The sequence below is a fragment of the Equus przewalskii genome, chromosome 7, assembly GCF_037783145.1.
Source record: "Equus przewalskii isolate Varuska chromosome 7, EquPr2, whole genome shotgun sequence".
In the NCBI taxonomy this organism is placed as follows: Eukaryota; Metazoa; Chordata; class Mammalia; order Perissodactyla; family Equidae; genus Equus; species Equus przewalskii.
Genome location: NC_091837.1, coordinates 1,193,963 through 1,217,312, shown reverse-complemented (window position 1 = coordinate 1,217,312; position 23,350 = coordinate 1,193,963). Strand labels below are relative to the sequence as shown.

General features: G+C 44.3%; 1 protein-coding gene and 1 long non-coding RNA gene across 15 annotated transcripts in view; both read right to left on the bottom strand.

Annotated features, from left to right (window-relative positions):
• Nucleotides 1–23,350, bottom strand: part of DGCR2 (DiGeorge syndrome critical region gene 2) — an 89,267-nt gene that overhangs the window by 50,583 nt on the left and 15,334 nt on the right. For 9 of the 14 annotated variants that reach the window (XM_070628145.1, XM_070628142.1, XM_070628144.1 and 6 more), the window contains exon 2: nt 9,968–10,090. The exons of the other annotated variants lie outside the window; for them this stretch is intronic. In XM_070628145.1, the coding sequence (XP_070484246.1) occupies nt 9,968–10,090 (123 nt within the window). The remainder of the gene's footprint in view (nt 1–9,967; nt 10,091–23,350) is intronic. 14 annotated transcript variants of the gene reach the window in all.
• LOC139084641 (uncharacterized) lies at nt 2,970–4,966 on the bottom strand. Its single transcript, XR_011542167.1, has 2 exons — nt 4,776–4,966; nt 2,970–4,246 (listed from the first exon to the last, which is right to left on the bottom strand). It is a non-coding gene; the product is annotated as an uncharacterized lncRNA (long non-coding RNA).

Below are 23,350 nucleotides of genomic sequence, written 5' to 3'. Positions count from 1 at the left end.
TAGAAAATAATTTGACCACGCACGTGAAGGTTTATCGCAGGGCTCTCTCATCTCTAATCTAATCTACTGGCCTATATATCTGTCTTCATGCCAGTACCAAACGATTTTGATTATTGTAGCTTTGTAGTAAGTTTTGAAATCAGGAAGTGTGAGATTTTCAACTCTGTTCTTTTTCAAGAACGTTTTGGCTATTTGGGGTCCCTTGAGATTTCATATGAATTTTAGGATTGAGTTTTCTGTTTTGGCAAAAAACATTGTGGGCATTTTGACAGGGATTGCACTGAATCTGTAGATTGCTTGGGTACCACTGACAGCTTCCCAAATCTTCCAGTCCACGAACACGGGATGTCTTTCTATTTATTTGTATCTTCTTTACTTTCTTTCAGCAATGTTTCGTAGTTTTCAGTGTACTAGTCTTTGACTTCCCTGGTTAAGTTTATTCCTAAGTACTTTATTCTTTTTAATGATATTGTAAATAGAATTGTTTCCTTAATTTCCTTTTTGGTTTGCTTGTTGTTAGTGTATAGAAACACAACTGATTTTTGTGTCCTGCAACTTTGCTGATTTCTTTTATTAGTTCTAACAGTTTATTTGTGCTATCTTTAGATATCTCCCATATAAAACCATGTGACCTGCAAATAGGAATTTTACTCCTTCCTTTCCAATTCTGGTGCCTTTATTTTCTTGTCTAATTGCTCTGGCTAGAACTTCCAACACTACGCTGAATAGAAGTGGTGAAATTCTAGTCTTTTTCCTGACTTAGAGGAAAAGCTCTTAGTCTTTTCACCATTAAGTATGATCTCAGCTGTGGGTTTTTCAAAGATGGACTTTTTAATGTTTACGTAGGTTTAATTTCTAGCTTGTTGAGTATTTTTATCATGAAAAATGTTTAATTTTGCCAAGCACTCTTTCTGCATCAAGAAGATGATATGGTTTTTCCCCTACATTCTGTTAGTGGGGTGTATTACATTGACTTTAGTTGTTTGAGCCATCCTTGCATTCCAAGAATAAATCCATTTGGTCACGGTGGATAATCCTTTTAATGTGCTGTTGAATTCTGTTTGCTAGTACTTTGTTCAGGATTTTTGCATCAATGTTCATGGGATAATAGTCTGTAATTTTGTTTTGGGAGGTAGTGTGTTTCTAGAAATTTGTCCATTTCATCTAGGTTATCCAATTTGTTGGCATACAATTCTTCAGAGTACACTCTCATAATCCTATTTATATAAAACTGGTAGTAACATCCCAACTTTCATTTCTTATTTTAGCTATTTGAGTGTTCTCTCTTTGGTCAATCTAGCTAAAGGATTGGCAGTTCTGTTGCTCTTCAGTTTTACTGATTTTTTTTATTGTTTTTCTATTCTCTATTTAACTTACTTCTGTTCTAATCTTTATTATTTTCTTCCTTCTGCTACCTTTGGGTTTAATTTGTTCCTCTTTTTCTAGTTCCTTACGGTGTAAAGTTAGATTGTTGATTTAACGTATTTTTTTCTTTCTCTTTTTAACATAAGCATTTACAGCTATACAGTTCCCCCTTTGCACTGTTTTCATTGCATCTCATTACTTTTGGTATGCTGTGTTTTAATTTTCATTTGTTTCAGGATATTTTCTAATTTCCTTTGTGATTTCTTCTTGACATTGTTTATGCTGTTCAATTTCTATGCACTTGTGAATTTTCCAGTTTTCCTTCTGTTAATTTCTCATTTCATTCCATTGTGATTGAAAATATACGTTGTAAAATGATTTCAATCTTTTACATTTATTAAGATTTGTTTTTTGGCATAATTTATGGTCTATCCTGGAGAATGTGCTACATGCATTTGAGAAAAAAATGTGTATTTTGCTGCTGTTGGATGATCCTGTAAGTCCCCAAGGCTCTATCCGACTTTCTTTGTTCATTTTATTCCAAAGGATTCAATAATTTCAAATGTTCTGTTCTCAAGTTCACTTAGTTGTTCTTTTGCCTGTTGGAGCCTATTATTGAACCCCTCTAGTGAATTTTTCAATTCAGTTATAATATTTCTGTCTGGTTCCTCTGTATAATTTCTTTCTCTTTGTTGGTATTCTCATTTTCTCATATTATCTTCCTGATTTCCTTAGTTGTGTTTTCCTTTAGCTCTTTCAGCACATTTTAGATGGCAGTTTTAAAGCCTTTGTCTAGTATGTCTGGCGTCTGTGCTTCTTCAGGGATAGTTTCTGTCAATTTTAATCCTTTAAACGGTCCACCTTTTCCTCTTTCTTTGTATGCCTTGTGACTGTATTGCTGTTGTTGAAAGTTAGGCATCTGAAGAAACAGCCACCTCTCCCAGTCTGTGCAGACTGGCTCTGCCTTGGGGAAGACCTTCACTAATTATCAGCGTTTGCTCTGAGCCTTGGGACCAGCCTGGGGTGAACGCTTAAGGTCTTTTCTGCACATGCATCTTGCCTGGGTCTGTGTGTGAACTTCTTTTGATTCCTAAGTATACACGGCTGCTTTTAAATGTCTTAACTTCCCAGAAGAGTATCACCCAGCTTCTCAGGGTCTCAGATGTCCTACTGGATTCCTCCATCCACAGTCCCTGCCCAACATATCTGCAGCTCTGTAGTCCCCCTGCAGCTTTCCTGAGCATCATTTTCCACTTCCCATAGCTTTTCACAGCCTCAGATCCGAGCCATGCTGGTTTTTTTTTCCTATCTGAGCTCCAAGTCAGTCTATACAGACATTAGTCCCTCAGGCAGCCCGCAGACAGGTTAGAATATTGCAAATAGGCTCTGCCCTGCTCGTCCTGTTGGAGGAGGCAGGGAATTTGGAACTGGGCTGTTGCTTCCTTCAGACCCTGTGTGTCAGGCAGGGAGGGGGTGAGGCATGGCAAGTAAAAATGCCACAAAACTTCTTACCATTTGAATGTGGCTTTTTCTTGACTGGGCGTTCCTGTAGACCTCTGACTGTTTTCCAGAGCTTCTATAAAGTTATTTTAGCCTGTCTTGAGTTGTCTTTTTTTTTTTTTTTTTTTTTTTTGGTGAGAAAGATTGTCCCTGAGCTAACATCTGTTACCAATCATCCTTTTTCTTGCTTGAGGCATTGTCCCTGAGCTAACATCTGTGCTAATCTTCCTCTATTTTGTATGTGGGATGCCACCACAGCATGGCTTAATGAGTAGTGTGTAGATCCACACCCAGGATCCAAACCCACGAACCCTGGGCCACCGAAGCGGTGAACTTAACCACTATACCACCAGGCCACCCCTTCGACTTGCTTTTTGTTTTTCCCTTCTATTTTTTAACAGAGTATAGAAGGTAAGTCTCCACCTCAAATCTTTTTTTTAAGGTATGCTTTTTTTTTTGGTGAAGAAGATTGGCCCTCAGCTAACATCTGTTGCCAATCTTCCTCTTTTTTTCTCCCCAAAACCCCAGCACATAGTGGTATATCGTAGTTGTAAGTCATTCTAGTTCTTCTATGTGGGATGCCACCACAGCATGGCTTGACAAGCAGTGTATAGGTCCGCACCCAGGATCCAAACCAGTGAACCCTGGGTTGCCAAAGCAGAACATGTAAACTTAACCACTTGGCCACAGGGCTGGCCCCTCAAGTTGCTTTTTTATCTGTGAGGGAATGATGGTTTGGAGTTTCCTAGACTGCCATTTTGCTGACGTCAGAATAGATTTTTAAAGTTTTCTTTTACTCCCCAAGTTAATAAAAGAATAACTTATAACATATACTAAGGGATTATTGTGTGCCATGTTCTGTGCTAAGCACTTTATGTGTGTCATGATATTTAAGCCTCACAACGATCCCAAGAGAGAGGTTCTACTATTCCCCGACCTTATAGATGAAAACAGTGAAGTTAAAAAGCATCCTGCCCACAGCCAGTAACTGGTGGAGGCGGGGTACCAGTCCCAGCAGCTTGGTTCCGAGCCCCCACGTTTAATGACTGTTTTACACACAGTGGAGTTGGCCACCTCAGGCCTCCTTGTTCTGGCCCTTTGAGTCTAGGATGCTTTGCCCAGAGTCTGGTGAGCATCATGGATGTTTTCTTTCAGAGTTGAGAGAGCACTGCTGTCTTTCATGTTTAAGAGGAAGGTGGTCCAGCTACCAGAGGCTCTGTGAGCACCAGCGGGCTGGGGCTGGTAAAGGTCAGGTGAGCCTCAAGGGGCCCACAGTAGGAGAGCTGGCCCTTTAGTTGGGAACGCTCCCTTATGTTGATCTCTCTTTTACCTCTTCCACGAAGTGCCGGTTCCTCCAGGAAAGATTCCTCCAATCGCCTGCCTGGGGAAACAGACCTGGCCATTGGCATTCGGGGAGCAGGGCAGGTGATAAGGCTAAGGGTCTCACCTGCCCCCATAGAGAATTTCTCTTAATTCCTCTGTTTTCAACCCCCATAGCTCCCCTCCGCCGGGCCTGGTGTCTCCTATTTTGTCAATTTCAAGTGAATTGCAGTCTAATAGAAATACAATGCAAGCTGCATTTCAACAAGAGATGAAATTAATTTTAACAATTTAACCCAATATATTAAAAATATTATTATTTTGACATGTAATCCATATAAAAAAGTATGAGGTGTTTTACATTTTTTTGGTACTAAATCTTTGATACTTGGTGTGTACTTTACACTTGTAGTAAATCTTAGTTTGAAACAGCCACATTTCAAGTGTTCAGTAGCCATGAGACTCACGACTGCCACACTGGACAGTGTAGGTCTAGAAAAGAAACCTCATGTCTGCTGGTGGGAAAGACAGTCATCTAGCTATATACAAGATGAAGAAGGGAGAGGGCGCTGAAAGAGAAGCCCACCAACCTCCTCTGTTCCCACGCGAGATGCCTCCAGCCTCGGTACTGAGAGCCTCCAAGCCGTTCCAGGTGCTGCTTGGCCACATTTCTGGCATTCTCTCTCTCAAGCAGGCCATGACTGCAGTTTCTCTGCTATGCTACATCAGTTGTCACTCTCCTTCTACTGGCTTTTCTTTAAAAAGAAAGGCTGTCTAATATCTGAAATATTCCGAAGAATATATGTCACACCTATGTAAGAAGTAAAGCCTCATGCTAACATACAGTTGTGATCCCACCCTCAGCCTACTAATGAACCCAAGTATCAATAGCCAGAGGGTTGAACCTACATGCTTACTTCTCCCAGGCTCACCCCTCTGTCTCTTCACCAGGGAGCAACTAGGACCCCGAATTTAGTGCATCACTGTTTTGCCTTCTTTCTTTTTGTTTACCACCCAGAGACATACCTGTAAGGAAGATAATGGTCAGTTTGACTCATCTTTATTGTGCCAAATGTACTTTTTGGCAACTTGCCTTTGTCGCCTACATTCCGTTTTGAAGATTCACACATACTGCTGCAAGCACCTAACATTCACTTGCTGCTGCTGATCTACAATACGCCATCACGCCAACAGACATCTGGGTTGTTTCCAGGAGGCATATTAGTACGAACAGTGCTGCACAAATTTCTCTCGAGTTTCCCCAAATGGAAACCCTGGACCAGAGAATATGAGAATGTTCAGCTTTGCAGTTAATGTGTTTTCCAAAGTGGGTTTATCAATTTAGCCTTCTCTCCAGCAGCAGAGAAGATTTTCAAGCCATCCACATCCTCCCCAACACTTGGTTTTGTCAGACATCTTCATTTTTGCCAATCTAAGTAACTGTAAAGTGGTATCTCTCTGTAGTCTTAGAATACTAATGAGGTTAGCTATCTTTTTATATGTTTAACCACTCTTGTTAATTTTTCTGTGACAGGCCTGCTTGTCTTTTGTCCATTTGTAGGAGTTCTTTATATGTGCTGGATTACAATCCTTTACAAGATGTATGTGTTACAACTATCTTCCCACTCTGTGACTTGTCTGTTCACATTCTTTTTTGGTGCCTTTTGATAAAGGGAAGATCTTAATTTTAATCTGGTAAAACTGGTCATTTTTTCAGAGTTAACATTTTTTTATGACTTAAAAAAAAACCCTATCAAGGACATAAAAGTATTCTCCTATATTGTCTTCTAGAAGTTTTTCTTTAATTAACGTGAAACTGATTTTTCTGTATGTTGTGCATTAGGAATCCAATTTCATTCTTTCCCAACTGTCACAGCACTATGTATTGAAGAGTCTATCCTTTGCCCAGTAATACTAATCCCACCTCTGCCATATATCAAGTTTCTCAGATCTGTTTCTGGCAGTTCTTCTGTCCCGGTGGCCAATTTGTGTTTCCCTGAGCCAAGTGTAAAGTAAGTCTTGACACTGGTAAGGCAAGTGCTGGCTCCTTACTCTGCTTCAGGGTGACCTAACAACAATAAGACTTTATTCTTACAAACATTTTAGAACTGACTTGTCACAGTTCCTAAAAAACTCATTGGAGGGGCCCGCCCCGTGGCTGAGTGGTTAAGTTCGCGCCCTCCGCTTCAGCCACCCAGGGTTTCACTGGTTCGGATCCTGGGTGCGGACATGGCACCGCTCATCAAGCCATGCTGAGGTGGTGTCCGACATGCCACAGCTAGAAGGACCCACAACTAAAAAATATATATATAACTATGTACCCAGGGGCTTTGGGGAGAAAAAGGAAAAATAAAATCTTTAAAAAAAAACCTCATTGGAGATGCACTGAACCCACAGACCAATATAATAAGAACAGGCAGCTTTACCATATTGTGTCTTCCTAGCCAGGAATATTCTGTCTCTATTTATACAAGTCTTCTTTCATGTCTCCTAATAAAGTTGTAAATCTTTCTCCATTAAAAATTTAACACATCTTTTGTTAATTTATATCAAAGATGGTTCAAAGGAACAGAAACCATGCTAGGAATTTCAAACACAAAGGGGTTTAATACAGGGAATCAGGTGCTTTCAAAAACAACTGAAAAGATGGGAGTGGGCACAGAAGTCAAGTGGGCCACCTCTACCCAGCAATTTCACCTGTGCCGTTGCAGTGAGGAGTCAGGAAGCCACTCTCGCCATCGGCAGAGGAGGAAACGGCAGACAACCGGAGACGGCTGGCCAGTGCGGAATGTGGAGGCTGCTGCAAACACTCTAAGCCCATGCACCCACGCCAACTGCCAGAGGAAGAAGGATTCTAGCTCCTGTCCACCTTCCAGATTTCATGGGAAGGATCTTACGGCATGATCGATACCCAGAAGCATGTTGGCAGGGGGTGTGAGGTTACAGCAGCTGCCTCCCAGGCCCTGAAGGGCAAGGAATGCACTGATGCCCACACTCTATCTAGCACACCACTCATCTTCTATCTTCCAAAAACATGCAGAAATTACTGATCTACTGTTACATCTCTTCTCACTTCCTTCATCCCTGTGGGTTTATATCTTTTATACTCCTTTTATGTAATTTTAATGGAGCAGTGAAATAATCTTGTGTTGTCACTCCAGAAGTCCTCAAGCCCATGTTCAAAAGCAACCTGACCAAGCATGGCTAGAGCTTCCCACAAGTTTACTTAACCTCTCCCCGTGGGAGAGGTGGTTATCAGCTAACCCCCACCCCTGTCCATACTCCCCTCCCTGCACACAAAGATTTTTCTTCTTTTCTTTTCTTCTGGTGGGGGGGAATGTTAATGAGGACTTGACCTATATCATGATGTTTTTAAAAATTAATTTCTTTTAAAATAAACTAGAAAGAAATATGACAAAATTTCAGTAGTTATTAATTCAGGGAAGAGATACAAGTATATCATTCTTTGTATATTCTGATAACTTAAATTTCTCAGAATCCCAACTTTAAGAATAACCAGAAATTCATCTGCTATCCCATCTGGATCATGGCATGACACTCTACTACAGGACAGACACAGCACTGGACGTCACGCGGAAGCCAGGAGTGAGCCAGGAGGTCCAACAGGGCCTCGGCCTTCTCACTCCTCCTCGGACACACTCAGGCCCTGCCAGGCCTCGGTGAGTCTGCATACACCGTTGTCGTCATCACGCCCTCAATGGTCGGGACCTGGAGCACGCCATCCACTCAGAAGTCTGGGCTCCTGCAGAATAGACTTTATTCTTCTGTCTTGGGAGAAAATACAGGAACCTGTGTAACTTCAAGTCAACACTTGCGCTGAGTGGACTTGGGACCCTCTGTGCCGGACCACGTGACCCAAAAGAGAAATCAGATCTAGTCCACAGTGCACGGACAGGTGAACCACAGGAGTGCCTACCACTGTTTTCACTATCTGTAACAGGGCAGTCACTACACACAACCTTAAAAGCTAAGGCAGAAGGCACTTGAGAGTAGCAAATAAGCTGTGCTCCCATTTTAAAGCCAGCCAAAAACCATTTGGTTCTTTGTTCAGAAAATACTCTAGGAGGCTGGAAATGAAATCTCACTCCATAAGTCAGACCAGGAACGCACCCAGTCACAATCACTGTTCATCACCAGGCTGACGGAGCACAGAGCATCTGCATCCCAAGCACTGGGAAGTTCACACTCTCTGGACTGTGATTCAAGGAATGACCAGGTGGGCTCCCAGACACAGAGTTGTCCTAGAGGCTCCTGATGCAGTTGCCACCTTTCAAACTGGAAAGGCAAACACCTCAACCAGAGACATGCACCATGTGATGAAGGAAGAACAATTAGGAGGGTTCCCTTCTACATGGCCATCTTTACAGGCAAATACAGTCCGACCAGGCCACCTCTGCTTCTTATTTTGGACCCCTGCTCAAAGAACTGTCCCAAGCTCAAATGTCACCTTCTATTTGATGCCCTGTCTGATCCCCTGGTTGGAGCTGATTGGTTTTTCTTTAGCACCTGTCCTACAGGAATTACAACACTTCTTTAATTTACTGACTGTTGAAAGGGACCCTAGGCCAGGTCCCACTGGGGAGGAGGACAAGTTTCTTGCCCTCAGGGAGCTCACAGTCTAGGAGAGATCAAGTGTGGGCACAGGTAATGGTGAGAGTTACCAGTGGTTCTGGATGCCATCAAAAAGGAAAAAGCAGGTGTGGCAGAACCCAACCTACAGCCAAGGCGCCCAGAGAGGCCCTCTTGCTGCACTATCATCTGAGCCGCGCCTTGAAGGACAGGCAGGATCTGTCCATGCGGAGACAGAACAAGGGGATTCCAGGACAAGAGAAACGCATAAACAAAGAATGTGGCCAGGAATTTCTCTATGGGGTAGGCACAGGAAACGGCCCAGCTGAGCCACTGAAGGGGAAATAGTGACAAATCAGGTTGGCAAACTAGAACGAAGCCAGATTGTGAAGAAATTTGAATGCCAGACCAGAGTTTGGAATAAGACATACCCTCCTCTTAGGGACTTTATCAGAACCACCCAGGTCTTAAATAAATTAGTGTGTATGCGTGTGTGTCTCAAAACACACACACACACACAAACACATGCACACTCACACTCACACGCAAGATGCTACACCTTCCACCCTAACCCAAGTTGAGAACCAGGGATGCAGTTAACACCATCACTCCCAGGCTGTGTTACACACCTTGAGGGTGCCGGGGGAGGAACCAGGTGGAGAACCAACAATTTAAGACTTTCTATGGCATCTGCATATGTCTTTAGGAGCCTAAACATAGCCAGGAGAAAACCCTCGAGTGCAAGATTACTAGTGAGTGAGTGAGCAGGACAGGTGGGCAGAGCCAAGGCCGGTCTAAATGACGCTTGTCAGGATTCTCGCCAAGTCTCAACAGGCAGCCACCTCTAGAGCCAGGGGAGGGTGAAGTGGGAGGTGCAAGGGCACCACACTTCAAGCGGCGCTGCTCTTGGGGCCAGCAGTGCCTCCTGAAACGTGGCGTCCTGGGCGCCTCTCTTGCCTCACCACAGCCCTGACCCTGCCATCTTGCAAATTCTGGGACCAGGCTGGGCATCTATTTTTAAAAAAGAGAGACAGACACACAGAGGAGTAGGGGGCAGCTCAAAATAGCTGTCCAGCACGTGCATACGACACAGGTTACCAGTTGACACCATCTCCTCCTTCACAGGAGCACAATCACGCAGCTACGACGGATAGGCGGGGGCCACGTGCATCCATCTGCCTGACACACTCACCTGGACAGTCGGCTTCGTCGCTCTCATCCTCACAAGTCACCCAGCCGTCACACTGCCAGGGGAGGGGGATGCACTGGATGGCGCCGCTGCGACAGGCAAACTGCCCAGGGTTGCACCGCAGCTCTGTGGAACCAAAGGGCAAGAGGCCATTGAGGAAGTGGCAGTAGCAGCCAGGACCTGGAGCAGCCAGGGCTGCCATTGCTTGGCCCCTGTGAGCGTGGGCCAGACACCAGGCAGTCTGCCCATAGCCTGCCTTCTTGGGGACCTGCACGCACATCCCAAGAAAGAGCCAAAAGCTCTACACACAATGCCATAAGCCCCCCAGAGCAACGCACCCCCCAAGACACTGACCTTTATGCATCACCTCAAACACACACCTGCTGCGTTTCTGCTCTGAGTTGGGCTCTGCAATGGGCCACAGAGACAGAAGCAAGAGGGCACCTGCCTCACCTCCTGAGGGAATCTGGGTCAACAGGGAGGACATACACACAGAAACACACACACCCAGGTTTCTGACAGAGCAAACAGAGGTCATCCCCACAGGAGCACTCAAACAACATGCTAACACAACAGGAAGGAAGGAGAGACTGTCTCCACCCGAAGGGCTCTGGAATGCTTCTTAAAGAAGGGTGAACAGGTTGCCAAGGTGGGTCCATGGTTTCAAAGGGTACATAAAATAGGAAAGGAAGAGCTTTCCAGAAAAAGCAGGGCTTAAGGAAGTATCACGGGGTGGGAAAGCATGCCAAGTAGACTGTGTGTGAGCAGACAGATGGGGAATTACCAGAGATAAGATCAGAAATATAAGAAGGGTCAGATTGTGGAGGCTTTGGGGGTAAGATAATTCCGACCTTTATTTGCTAAGTTGTAGGGACCCAGATGTTATTTCACCAGTAAGTATCATGATAAGATCTGTGTTTTAAGCAAGGTGTGTGTGTATAACCAGCAATGGTTTCTGGAAGCACTTATAATGGGTGGGGGGGAGACAAAATTACTAAATAACTCAGCAAAGTAAGGGCTTGAATTGAGGCAGGGGGTAGCAAATTACAGGCCACGGGCCAAATCCGAAACTTCCCACCGGTTTTTAAAATAAAGCTTTATGTGAACACAGCCACAAATATGCTACAACAGTGGAGCTGAGAAGATGCAAAAGATACTGTATGCCCTATAAGGCCGAAAACAGTTACTCTCTGGCCCTTTAGGTAAAGGACTGCAGACTCCTGAACTGAGGTGGCTGCTGATAAATGGGCAAATCTTGGAACCACAGAAAAACACTGAAGTGTGAGGGATGGAGTTCTGCACACCTACTTGATGACAAAGGAAGAGGAAACAAAGAGCTCACTTACAAACAACAACATGCTCCTGCACACGCTCCCTCAGTCGTCCTCCTCCCGGAGTTATTCCACTGAAATCCAGGAGGAACTATTCCTGCACCTGAGTCCTGTTCCACCACTGCCCTGAGTAATCAGAGCAAGCATCACTCCAATTTGTCACGGAAGATGAACGCAGCAAATCAGGTGGAAGGGGACAAGCCCTCCCCCAACCACCTCCTGGGACTGACACCTGGGGCATCGTGAGCCCACGTGGGTAAGTGTGCCACAGCCTCAGCGCACGCAGGAGAGGGCTTCTTCAGAGTGCTCTGTAAGCAGGCTCAGATGGTGGGTGCAGCCCCAGTTCCACATCTCCCCACAGCGTCAGACATCCACCTGCACGTCCTCCAGTCCCAGGTGGGAAAGGGAGGGGCAGGGGCCGGGCGGTGGGGGAAGCTTGTTCCTATAATTCAGTGTACCCTCCCCTCCACCTGCCACACACTGCAGTAAATCAATTCAATCCAAGCACAGAAAAGCCTTTATAAAACTGACGACATGGATGAAATCTTCAACGCATCGTCTGTTTTATAAAGGCTTTCAGCCAAGATGGAGTTACAGGGACGGATTTAACCACCTGCCTGAAACAACTGGGAAAAAGGATGAAATGTAAGAAAACACCAGTTCTCCAGACCCTGGACATCAGGCAAGGAATGAGAGAGACCCCTGAGAGTCAGGAGACACGCGAGGTGAGCCTTCCTGCCCGAGGACATTTCCAGCCTGCAGAGCAGGAATAGAGACTTCAGCGGAGGGGTGGGGGTGGGTGGGGATGGCAGCGGCAATGACAGAGTCAAGTGGATGCAGCTCAAAGTGGGGGAAACCAAGGCAGGCAGAGCTCACGGGATGGAGCTCTGGAGAGTCCTAGAGGAGAGAGCTGCACAAAGACAAGACCCCGGAGATCTACAGAGGGACCCCTTGGGGCTTTGGACAGAGCACTGACCAGCATGTGGTGTGAGGATACTTCAGGCCAGGGAAAGAACCACCCTAAAGGTTGAGAGGGTACGACAACAAAGTCCAGAGGGCCACAGGCAAGCACCCGTTCTCAGGGGCCAGACTGGAAAACTCATCATTCACAGGGCACTGTGTCAAGTATCAGAAGGGTCTTGCCTCGTTAGTGGGGAAAAATTAACTCAGGCTAAACGTGCTCCAGTCCTGCCTGACAGAGACTAAAAGCAAGAGCTAGAAGGACCAAATTGTTAGAACAAACCTCAGGAATATTTATAGGAATGCAAAACCACACAGCGCCCAAAAAGTCAAAATTCACAGTCCGGCATTCAATAAAAAAATTACTAGACATTCAGAGAAGCAGGAAATTACAACCAAACTGAGGAGGAAAAAAATCAGTCATTCAAAATTGACCCAGAAATGGCACAGAAGATAGAACAAAGGCATTAAAAGTTGTTCTAACTCTATTGCAAATGTTCAAGAAGCTAGACAAAAAATTAAACATGTTAAATAGAGAAATGGAAGACATTAAAAAGAGACATGAGGCCGGCCCCCTGGCCAAGTGGTTAAGTTTGCATGCTCCGCTTTGGTGGTCCAGGGTTTGCTGGTTCAGATCCTGGGTGCAGACCTACACACTGCTCATCAAGCCACAGTGTGGCAGCATCCCACATAGAAGAACTAGAATGACCTACAACTAGGATATGCAGCTATGGACTGGCAACAGATGCTAGCTCAGGGACAACTTCCTCACCAAAAAGCATACCTTTAAAAAAAATAAAATAAAAACATACCTACTGCCTAGACATGAAAACCACAGTGCTTGAGATGAAAAATACACTGCACAAGATTAACAGATTCAGTTTTGTAGAAGAAAAGATTAGTGATTTGAAGAAAACAATAGAAACTCTCTAAACTAAAACACAGGGGAAAAAAAGAGCCAAAAAAATGAACTGTGAGCTGCGGAACAACTTCAGGTACCCTAACATACATGAACTTGGAGGGGAAACAGACAAAACATTTGAAGAAACAATGGCAGAAAAACTTGCCAATATGATGGAAACTATAAACCCACAGATCCAAGTAGCTCAGTGGACCCCAAACACAAGAAATATAAAGAAAACTACTTCAAGGCACATCATAATCAAACTGCTTAAAACCAAGATAAACAGAAATCTTAAAAGCAGTCAGAGAAAAAAGACATATTATGCACAGAAAAAACAAAGGCAAAGATGACAGCAGCTTTCTTGTCAGAAATGTTACAAGCCGGAAGACAGCAGAGCAACAGTGTTAAGTCCCAAAAGGAAAAAAGAAAAAGCTGTCAATCTAGAATTATCTAGAGCACAAACACGTATACCACACTGTGGGGTTTATAATGTATGTAGAAGTAAAATTTTGACAACAAGAGCAGAAAAGCTGGGAAGAGAGCAGCAGAAGCACACCATCTTAAGGCTCTTATACTACAGGCAAAAATGTCTGTCATGTGAAGGTAAACTGTGACAGGGCAACAACAAATACCACTAAACCAACACAAGAGCTCCAGCAAACATGCCAACAAAGAAGACAAAATGGAATAAAACACATTCAACCCAAAAGAAGGCAGAAAGAAAAGGAACAGGAAACACACAATAGATGGTACAAAAAGAAAACAAATGACAAAATGGTACATTGTGATTAAATTCACCCAATCAATAAACATATGGGGTGACCTAAACACCCAACTAAAAGGCAGAATTTGTCACATAGGTAAAAAAGCAAGACCCAACTATATAGTGCCTAAAAATACCTACTTTATATAAGGACACAAATAGGTGAAAATAAAAGGATAAAAAAAGATATACCATGCTCACACTGATCAAAAGAAAGCTGGAGTGGCTGTATTAATATCATACAAAGTAGACTTCAGAGCAATGTAGAACATCATTTAATAATGATAAAGGACGTAATAATCCTAAATGTTTACGTATCTACAGCAGAGCTTCAAAATATGAGGGAAAGACTGCTATAACTGCTAATAGACAAATTCACAATTATATCAGAGATTTCAATCCCCTTTCAAAAACTGACGGAATGAGCAGATAAGAGAATCAGCAAGGATACAGACAACCTGAACAATGCAATCAACTAACTGGACCTAACTGACATTTATAGAACTCTCTACCCCAAACCAGAAGAATATATATTCTTTTCATATGCATACATAGTATTTACCATAATAGATAATATCATGGGCCATACAACAAACCTCAATACATTTATAATGACTCAGATCAGAGTATGTTGCTTGACCACAACTGAATTAGATTAAAAATCAACAGCAGAAAGACATCTGGAAAATACCCCAACTAAACGGAAACAACTGAGACACTTAATAACTTATGGGTCAAAGAAGAAATGAAAACAGAAATTTGAAAGCATTTTAAATAAATGAAAATTTGTGGAATGCAACTAAAGCAGTTCCCAGAGACAAATTCATTGCATTAAACTCCTACATCAGAAAAGAAGAAAGGTCTCAAATCAATGACCTCAGCTTCCACCTTAAGAAATGAGAAAATAAGACCAAATGAAACCCAAAGTAAGCAGCAGAAAAGAAATAATAAGGATCAGAGTGGGAACTGACGAAACAGACAAATAGAGAAAATAATTTTTTTAAAAAAGGGTGGTTTTCTTTTTTATTTGAGACGATCAATGACACTAATAAACCTGTAGCCAGACTAATTAGGAAAAAAATAAAGAACACAAAATACCACTTATCAGAAGAGGGGGGTCATCACTAGATTTCAGAGATATTAAAAAGGATAATAAGGGGGGGAGTAAGGAAAGAAGGAAATAGTGAATCACTTTAAATCAGTAAGTTTGACAACTTATATAAAATGGACAAATTCATGCAAAGGCACAAACTATCAAAGCTCACTCAAAAAGAAATCAATAAGTACAGCCCTACAGCTATAAAAGAAATCGAGTTTTATTTAAAAACCTTTACACCAAGAAAACTCCAGGCCCAGATAGCTTCATTGCAAAATTCTACCAAATATTTAAGGAAGAAATAATACCAATTCTTCCAGAAATTCAAATGTTAAAAAATTACCATAACAATAGCATAAAAATAGGAAATACTCAGGGATAAATCAAATGACAGATGTCCAAGTCCTATACATTGAAAATTATAGAATATTGCTACGAGAAATTCTTTAAAGACCTAAACCTATGGGGAGATATCAAGTGTTCATTAGTAGACTCAATCTGATTGGGTAGACTCAATATTGTTAAGAGACCAATTCTACCCAAATTGACCTATAGATTCAATGCAATCCCAATCAATATTCCAGCAGGCCTTTTTGTAGAAATTGACAAAGCGACTCTAAAATTCATATGGAAATGCAAAGGACGTAGAATACCCAGACAACTTTGAAAAGGAAGAACTCAGTTGAGGACTTACACTACCCGGCTTGAAGCCTTACTATAAAGGTATGGGAATCTAGACAGTGTGGTATAAGCATCAAGATCCATGGAACCAGAACAGATGGTCCAGAAATAGGCCCACACATACATGGGCAGCTGATGTACAACAAAGATGCAAGGGCAACTCCTGGAGGAAGAAGAGCCTTTCCAGCACATGGTACTGGGACAAGAGGATACCCATTTTTTTAAAAAAGAACAACTTCGATCCATTCCTTGTATCAAAAATTAACTCAAAATAGATCATAGACCTGCATGTAAAACCTAAAACTATAAAACTTCCAGAAGAAAACATGGGAGAAAATTTTGTGATCATGAGTTAGGCAAAAATTTCTTAGGTACATCTACCAGAAGCATGATCCATAAAAGAAAAAGTTGATAAATTGGACTTCATCAAAATTGAGAACTTTTCCTCTTCAAAAGACACCGTTCAGAGAACAAAAAGAAGTCACACACTTACTAGGAGAACACATTTGCAAATCACATTTATGAAAAAGGACTTGTACCCAGAACAAATAAAGAATTCTCAAATTTCAACAATAAGAAAACAACCCAATTTTAAAAATAAGCAAGGAGCCGGCCCCACAGCACAATGGTTAAGTTTGGTGTGCTCCACTTTGGTGGCCAGGGTTCACAGGTTTGGATCCCAGGGGCAGACCTACACCACTGGTCAGCCATGTTGTGGCAGCGACCCACATATAAAGTAGAGGAAGACTGGCACAGATGTTAGCTCAGGGCTAATCTTCCTCAAGCAAAAAAGAGGAAGACTGGCAAGAGATGTTAGCTCAGGGCTAATCTTCCTCCACAAAATAAATAAATAAATAAATAAAAATGGGCAAAAGATTTTTTTTTAAGATTTTATTTTTTTCCTTTTTCTCCCCAAAGCCCCCGGTACAGTTGTATATTCTTAGTTGTGGGTCCTTCTAGTTGTGGCATGTGGGATGCCACCTCAGCGTGGCTCGATGAGCAGTGCCATATCCACACCCAGGATTCGAACCAACGAAACACTGGGCTGCCTGCAGCAGAGCTCGAGAACCTAACCACTCAGCCACGGGGCCAGGCCCTGGGCAAAAGATTTTAATGGACACTTAACCAAAGAAGATATGCAGATGGTAAATAAGGACATAAAAAGATTCTCAACATCATTAGTCATTAAGGAAACACAAATTAAAACCATAATGAGATAACATTACATACTTATTAGAATAACTTAAAATTGAAAATAATGACCATACCAAGTGTTAGCAAGTGTGTCAAATAATTAGAACTCTCTTACATTGCTAGTGAGAATGTAAAATAGTATAACTACTTTGGAAAACATTTTGATGGCTTCTAAACAGCTGAATACATACTGACCATAAGACCCAGAGATTCTACTCCTAGGAACTGACCCAAGAGAAATCAAAGTACACGTCCATACAAAGACTTGTTCACAGTCATTTGATATGTAGTAGCCAAAAGCTGGAAACAACCCAAACGTCCAAAACAAGCGAATGTATAAACAAACTGCAGTATACCCATATTGTGGAATACTACTCAGCCAGAAAAAGAAATGAACCATTGATACATGCGCAACATGTCAAAAAAAGAAACAAGGGGCCGGCCCCGTGGCGGAGTGGTTAAGTTTGCGTGCTCTGCTGCAGTGGCCCAGGGCTTCGCTGGTTCAGATCCTGGGGGTGGACATGGCACCGCTCATCAGGCCACGCTGAGGTGGCATCCCATGTGCCACAGCTAGAAGGACCCACCACTAAAATATACAACTATGCACCGGGAAGATTTGGGGAGAAAAAGCAGAAAGAAAGGAAGGAAAAAAAAAATGAAGATTGGCAACAGTTGTTAGTTAGCTCAAGTGCCGATCTTTAAGAAAAAGAGAGAAACAAAGACAAAACAAAAATAAGTGGCCAGCTGCAGGCTGTAGTTTGCCAAACCCTGTTCCAAAGTCTAAATGTCGGGATAAATCTTTACCCTCTACCCCACACCCAACACCCAGCACAGGGATACACTCACTTAACGTCCAATGAACTGAATTGCTCAAAGATCTTCCTCTCTTCTTTAAGTAGATAACAAAACGTCAGCAGTTCTCTGATATGCCCTGGAAGGTTCTCTCCCTTCCTGATTCACCTGCAGTCTCTGATATGCACTGGAAGGTTCTCTCCCTTCCTGATTCACCTGCAGTGCAGGGGCTGTTCTGAAAGCAATCCAACATGTGAGTCACTGGTTAACATATGTGAATCACCCATTCAAAAAATATTTACTGAGCACCACTTGGTGCCAGACAACTCTGCAGGTGACGTGGCAGAGTGGTAAACAAGCAGGGAGACCCAGGACTTAGCAGAGCTTGCCTCGTGTGGTGGGCCTGACACACAGACATCAACCATGATGCGGATGGGTCTAATGCGCACTACTCTAGCTGTCAATTAACATGCCCCCTCCTCTCTTCCTCCAGATCTTCTCGCGTCCCTTTGTAAAGCATCCAGCACAATTTCTGCCACATACAAAGCTGCTCAAAAACTGTCGCCCTGTCTTCCCACTACTAGCTTTGCCTAGGCCTTTTCTTGTGCCAATCGTCTCCTGGCTGTAAAATGGGAGAGAGAGGCAGACTCTTCCTAGCCAATGCACTATTGATGCTTTCTGAAACAATCCACACCCTCGCCATGTAAGTGCAAGGCCACAAACCAAAATAAGAAATTCTATCACACTAGCAGTTCTCAAATTTTTTCATCCCAAGACCCTTTCATACTTTTAAAATTTCTGAGGACCCCAAAGATCTTTTGTTTATGTGGGTTGTATCTGTCAACAGTTACTGTGTTAGAAATTAAAACTGAGGGGCCGGCCCTGGGACCAAGTGGTTAAGTTCGCACGCTCTGCTTCGGCAGCCCAGGGTTTTGCCGGTTCACATCCTGGGCGAGGACATGGCACCGCTCATCAGGCCATGCTGAGGCGGTGTCCCACATGCCACAACTAGAAGGACCCACAACTAAAAATACACAACTATGTACCGGGGGGCTTTGGGAGAAAAAGGAAACAATAAAATCTTTAAAAAAAAAGAAATTAAAACTGAGAATTTGTACACACAAAATTCCCAAGTACAGGCTCAAAAGGTTAAATGCAGAGTTACCACATGACCTAGCAACTCCACTTCTAGGTATATGTCCAAAAGAACTGAAAGCAGAGACTCCAACACATACCTGCACACTGATGTTCACAGCATTACTTACAACAGCCAAGAGATAGGAAACAACGCAAGCATCCATCAACAGATGAACAGATAAACAAAATGTGGTATATCCATATAATGGAATATTACTGGGGCGTAAAGAGACATTCTGACACATGCTACAATGTGCATGAACCTTGGGGACGTTATGCGAAGTGAAAGCCAGTCACAAAAAGACAGATGCTATATGATTCCACTTATATGAGGTACCTAGAGTCATCAAATTCAGAGACAGAAAGCAGAAGAGAGGTTACTAGGGGCTAGGAGGAGGGGCATGGGAAGTTAGTGTTTAATGGGTACAGAGTTTAAGTTTGGGAAGATGAAAAAGTTCTGGAAATAGATAGTGGTGATAGATGCACAACACTGTCAATGTACTTAAAGCCACTGAAGTGTACACTTAAAAATGATTAAAGTGGTAAATTTTATGTTGTGTATTTTACCATAATTTTTAAAAATCCTTTAAAAAAAGAGAGAGAATCCCAAGCACACACCCCATTAGCCATCAGTCACACGTCAAGCAGCCTCCAGAAATGCCACTGTGCACTTGTGAGACAATGAGAGAAAGAAGCAAATAACACCTTGGTGTTATTATGAAAATAGTGTTGACCTCGCGGAGCCCCCGAGACCCCCAGGCCACGCCTGAGAGGCCTACTGCTTTAAACTATGCAGTGTTCAGGAACTGGAGGACTTGTGTCCCTGTAGAAATTCAGAAGTCTCTATAACACAGATTCTTTCTCTAGACGCAATTTCTTCTTTGTCAGCAAGCCTTAGGCCTTGTTTTAAATTATGTAAACCGAGCTGTCTCAAATCACTGTGTGAAATTTAGTATGCTGCCTAAATTGTTTGGAATCGATTTCTCCTCAACATTCGCCCAGAAAGAAATAGTGGAACAGCAGAAGCACACGTGTCCACGGTCAAATCACTCAGGAAATCAAAAATTTCCAGCCAAGAAACGCAGAGAGAATTCTAGTCCACCTCTTCCCACTGCCCACAGCCCACCTGGACAGTCCTCACCGGAGTGGACTGAGACCCTCAGAAGCAGCCTCCATGCCCTGCTGGAGCATCCACCCGGGGACCGGGAGGTCCCAGCTTCCCCAGCAGGCCTGCTCCCAGGTGGGCAGTGCAGCCTCCATCAGATGCTTCAGACAGTCCTCCTCGGAAAGACCTAACAGCTGCTTCCCAGCGGGGAGCTCCCACAGGCTCTCATTCCGCCCCCTGCACAGCGCAGCACTGGGACAGGGTATGTGTCCAGCACCACACTCAGAACCAGCGGCAGAGGGGGAGGATTTGAAAAGAGGGCTGCCTGGGCCTTGCTGTACCAGTGACCATGACCGTCTAGGAGAACAACTCCCATGGGGCACTGGGTCCTGCCCAGCACCATGGAACCTGGGCCAGCTGTCTGGATACCTTCAAGAGGTGACAGAGACCACTGTCGACAAGACAGATAAGTAAAAGACAAAACAGAGGGCAGCCTTGCTAAGCAGACCTTCTGAAGAACGGTTACCTGTGTCCTGAGGTAGGACGGGAGAATAGCAGGCTTGAAGTAGGCCTCAGGATGGGCAACGCCTGAGCCACTAGACACCATGAGGAAGGCCTACTGAAAGGGCGCAGCCTGCACAAGTGCCACCGAGCAGGACAGGCTGGGGGCCATGCTCTGGAAAGGAGCTCTCTGCTCGGCTAGGCCCACATGGAGATAAGACCAACGGGTATACTGCAGGACCAGATGGCTTCACGGGTCACACTATGGCTCCGGGAAGGGACGCTGCTGGCAGTGGGGGAGAGCTTCATCAGAACACCAATCGGCAAGCAGGACAGAGAACGGTCCCAGGAGGTGAGGGAAAGCATTACCAGGCACTTGCAACAGTCCACAGGAGATCACTCTGCAACAAACTGTGATTATATTAAAGCCCCGGTCTTCTCTACAGTGTTCTAAGCGTCACCTGCCCTTTCATGAGGTGAAGGGCCCCCTCCAGCCTTCCCCTAACAACCCCTCGACTCAGGTTCTTGGGACCCCAGGCTCAGCAACGCCAGCAGCTCCCCCTGCAGCCCCTCTGGCCCTTTCCCAGTGTTGCCACTTCACAGCTCCAGCAGGCCTGCCTGTGACCTCCCTGCCGCTGCAGCTTCCGACACAATGGATGGGGAGATCAGCTTCGAAAGAGGCCCCAGACTCGTCCCAAGATGGACTACAGGCGTCCGCTCCTGGTCTACAGTGAATCCCCTTGTCAGCCATGACACCTACACAGCCTCACTGGGCTTTATTCCTTCAACTGTGCAATATGGGTGACCAGCTTTGCCCCGCCCTCCTAACTTTCAGGGCAGTCATGAGGCCCAAAAGAGAAATCTAATAAAACGGCACTTGGGTGCTGAACACTTCCACATATTCTGTCCCTTGGAATGTTCCTGAGGTCCTCTGAGGAGACAAATGCTCTAGAGGGACTCAGACGGGGAAAGGGAGGATGGCACAGGGAGCCAGGACTGGGGCTTTGCACAGTGCAGCCTGCTGCTGGGTCTCTTCTCCCTACCTTCTATCCTCAGACACTGCCCAACCAGGACACTGGCTCGTCAGCCCTGCTCTACCCTCGGGCTCCTCCTTTAGGCAGATGTTTGGGGAAGAAGGCCCTGCTTAAAGAAAGTTATCCCAGAAGAGGAGGCGGCCCTAAGGAAAGGGATGTGATGGGAGAAGATGAAAGAGCAACTGAGGTGTGTGCAGCTCACAGAAAACTAAAGGACTGAAGCTCTATTAGTAAAATTTAAAGGGAGGCCAGACACTGTTATATTTATTGAAACACCTATCGAGTCCAGTCAGCTCAGTTCACAGAAGGGCCACCAGCCTGTTCCATGTCCTCCATCAAGCTGGCAGCAGCAGAATGGAACCCAGAAGCCAGCTAGGCTAAGCAGGAATTGAGACAGGAAATTGCAGCCTCGCCTGCCAGGATGCCCTGTGTTCTGATTTAGGGTATGGCTGACCCATCCTTCCTCAGAGGGCTGGGTCCAAACTTTCCAATTCTGACCCACTTTCTCTTCGTTAAGACAGAAGACAGACGACTTATGAAACGCCCCAGGGACCAGGAGCGCCTGACTGCCAGATGGGGACCTGCAAAGCCAGAGATGTACCAAAATACTGTAAACACGAAAACATCCTGTTGTGGTTCTGAAATATGTCCGCAAATTCTTTGATATGGCTCCCTAAATGCCAGTAGCTCCCCAGTTACTGTGACCACCAAACTCACTTCCCAATAGCCCCTGGTGTGGGAGGAGATTGGCCGACCTGCTGCTCCCCGCTCAGTCAGTCCTCCACGTTGGGTGGGAGACTCATCTGACCTGAGTCTGTGTGAGAAGACTCCCTGTGACAATGGACGGGGGTTAAGGGTGCCAGGCACAGGGGGAGTGTCAGCCACTTTCTCCTATGAGCCAAGGAGTCACAAGGCTCATGCTGGAGAACGCCCCACCAGAACAAAGTGACAAGGCTGAACTCCAGTATTTACTTCTCATAAATATCAAGCACGTTCTACATCCAGGAGATGATGTGAGTATCACTCCCTACCTTCTATCCTCAGACACTGCCCAACCAGGACACTGGTTCGTCAGCCCTGCTCTACCCTCGGGCTCCTCCTTTAGGCAGATGTTTGGGGAAGAAGGCCTTGCTTAAAGAAAGTTATCCTAGAAGAGGAGGAGGCGGCCCTAAGGAAAGGGATGTGACGGGAGAAGATGAAAGAGGAAAGGCAGGTTCACCAAGCACTTCTACCAAACGAATGACAATTCAAGAGAAGAATGGCAACCTGCAAGCAGTCCATATTTTATGGGGATTGGGGTAGGGGAGGGTTACACCGGAGCATACGACCAGGGCAAGAAGGTGGGACAGAACTAGAGTAACAGCTACCTCGCATCTGACGTAACATCTACTGGCAGTTTCATCCAACACTCCCACCACATTCTGCCAGCAGCTACAGTGTAGTACAGCCAGTTCATCTCAAGAGAAACAAAGCTGTAGCAAAATCAGATTCTTAAATGCTCATTTTGCATGTGCCAGGTACCATATCAAGTGCCTCGAATACATTATTATATTTAAATCTTAAAGACAAACCCATTAGCTCCTTCCAATAAACACAGCCTTGTGACTCTGGGGACACACAGACGGATGCAGGTGAGAAGGCAGAATGGGATATACAAGATCTCTGCCCCCTTCTGCCTTCTCCTGGAGGCAGAAGATCTTTACAACCCTGGAGTAGGTGAAGATTTCTTAGAGAAATACAGAAAGTGCAAGCATAAAAGAAAAAACTGATAAGCCAGACTTCCTCAAAATTAACAACTTCTTTGATCAAAAGCTCAGTTAAAATACACAGGTCAATGGAACAGAATACAGAGCCAACTGATTTTTGACAAACGTGCAAAGACAATTCA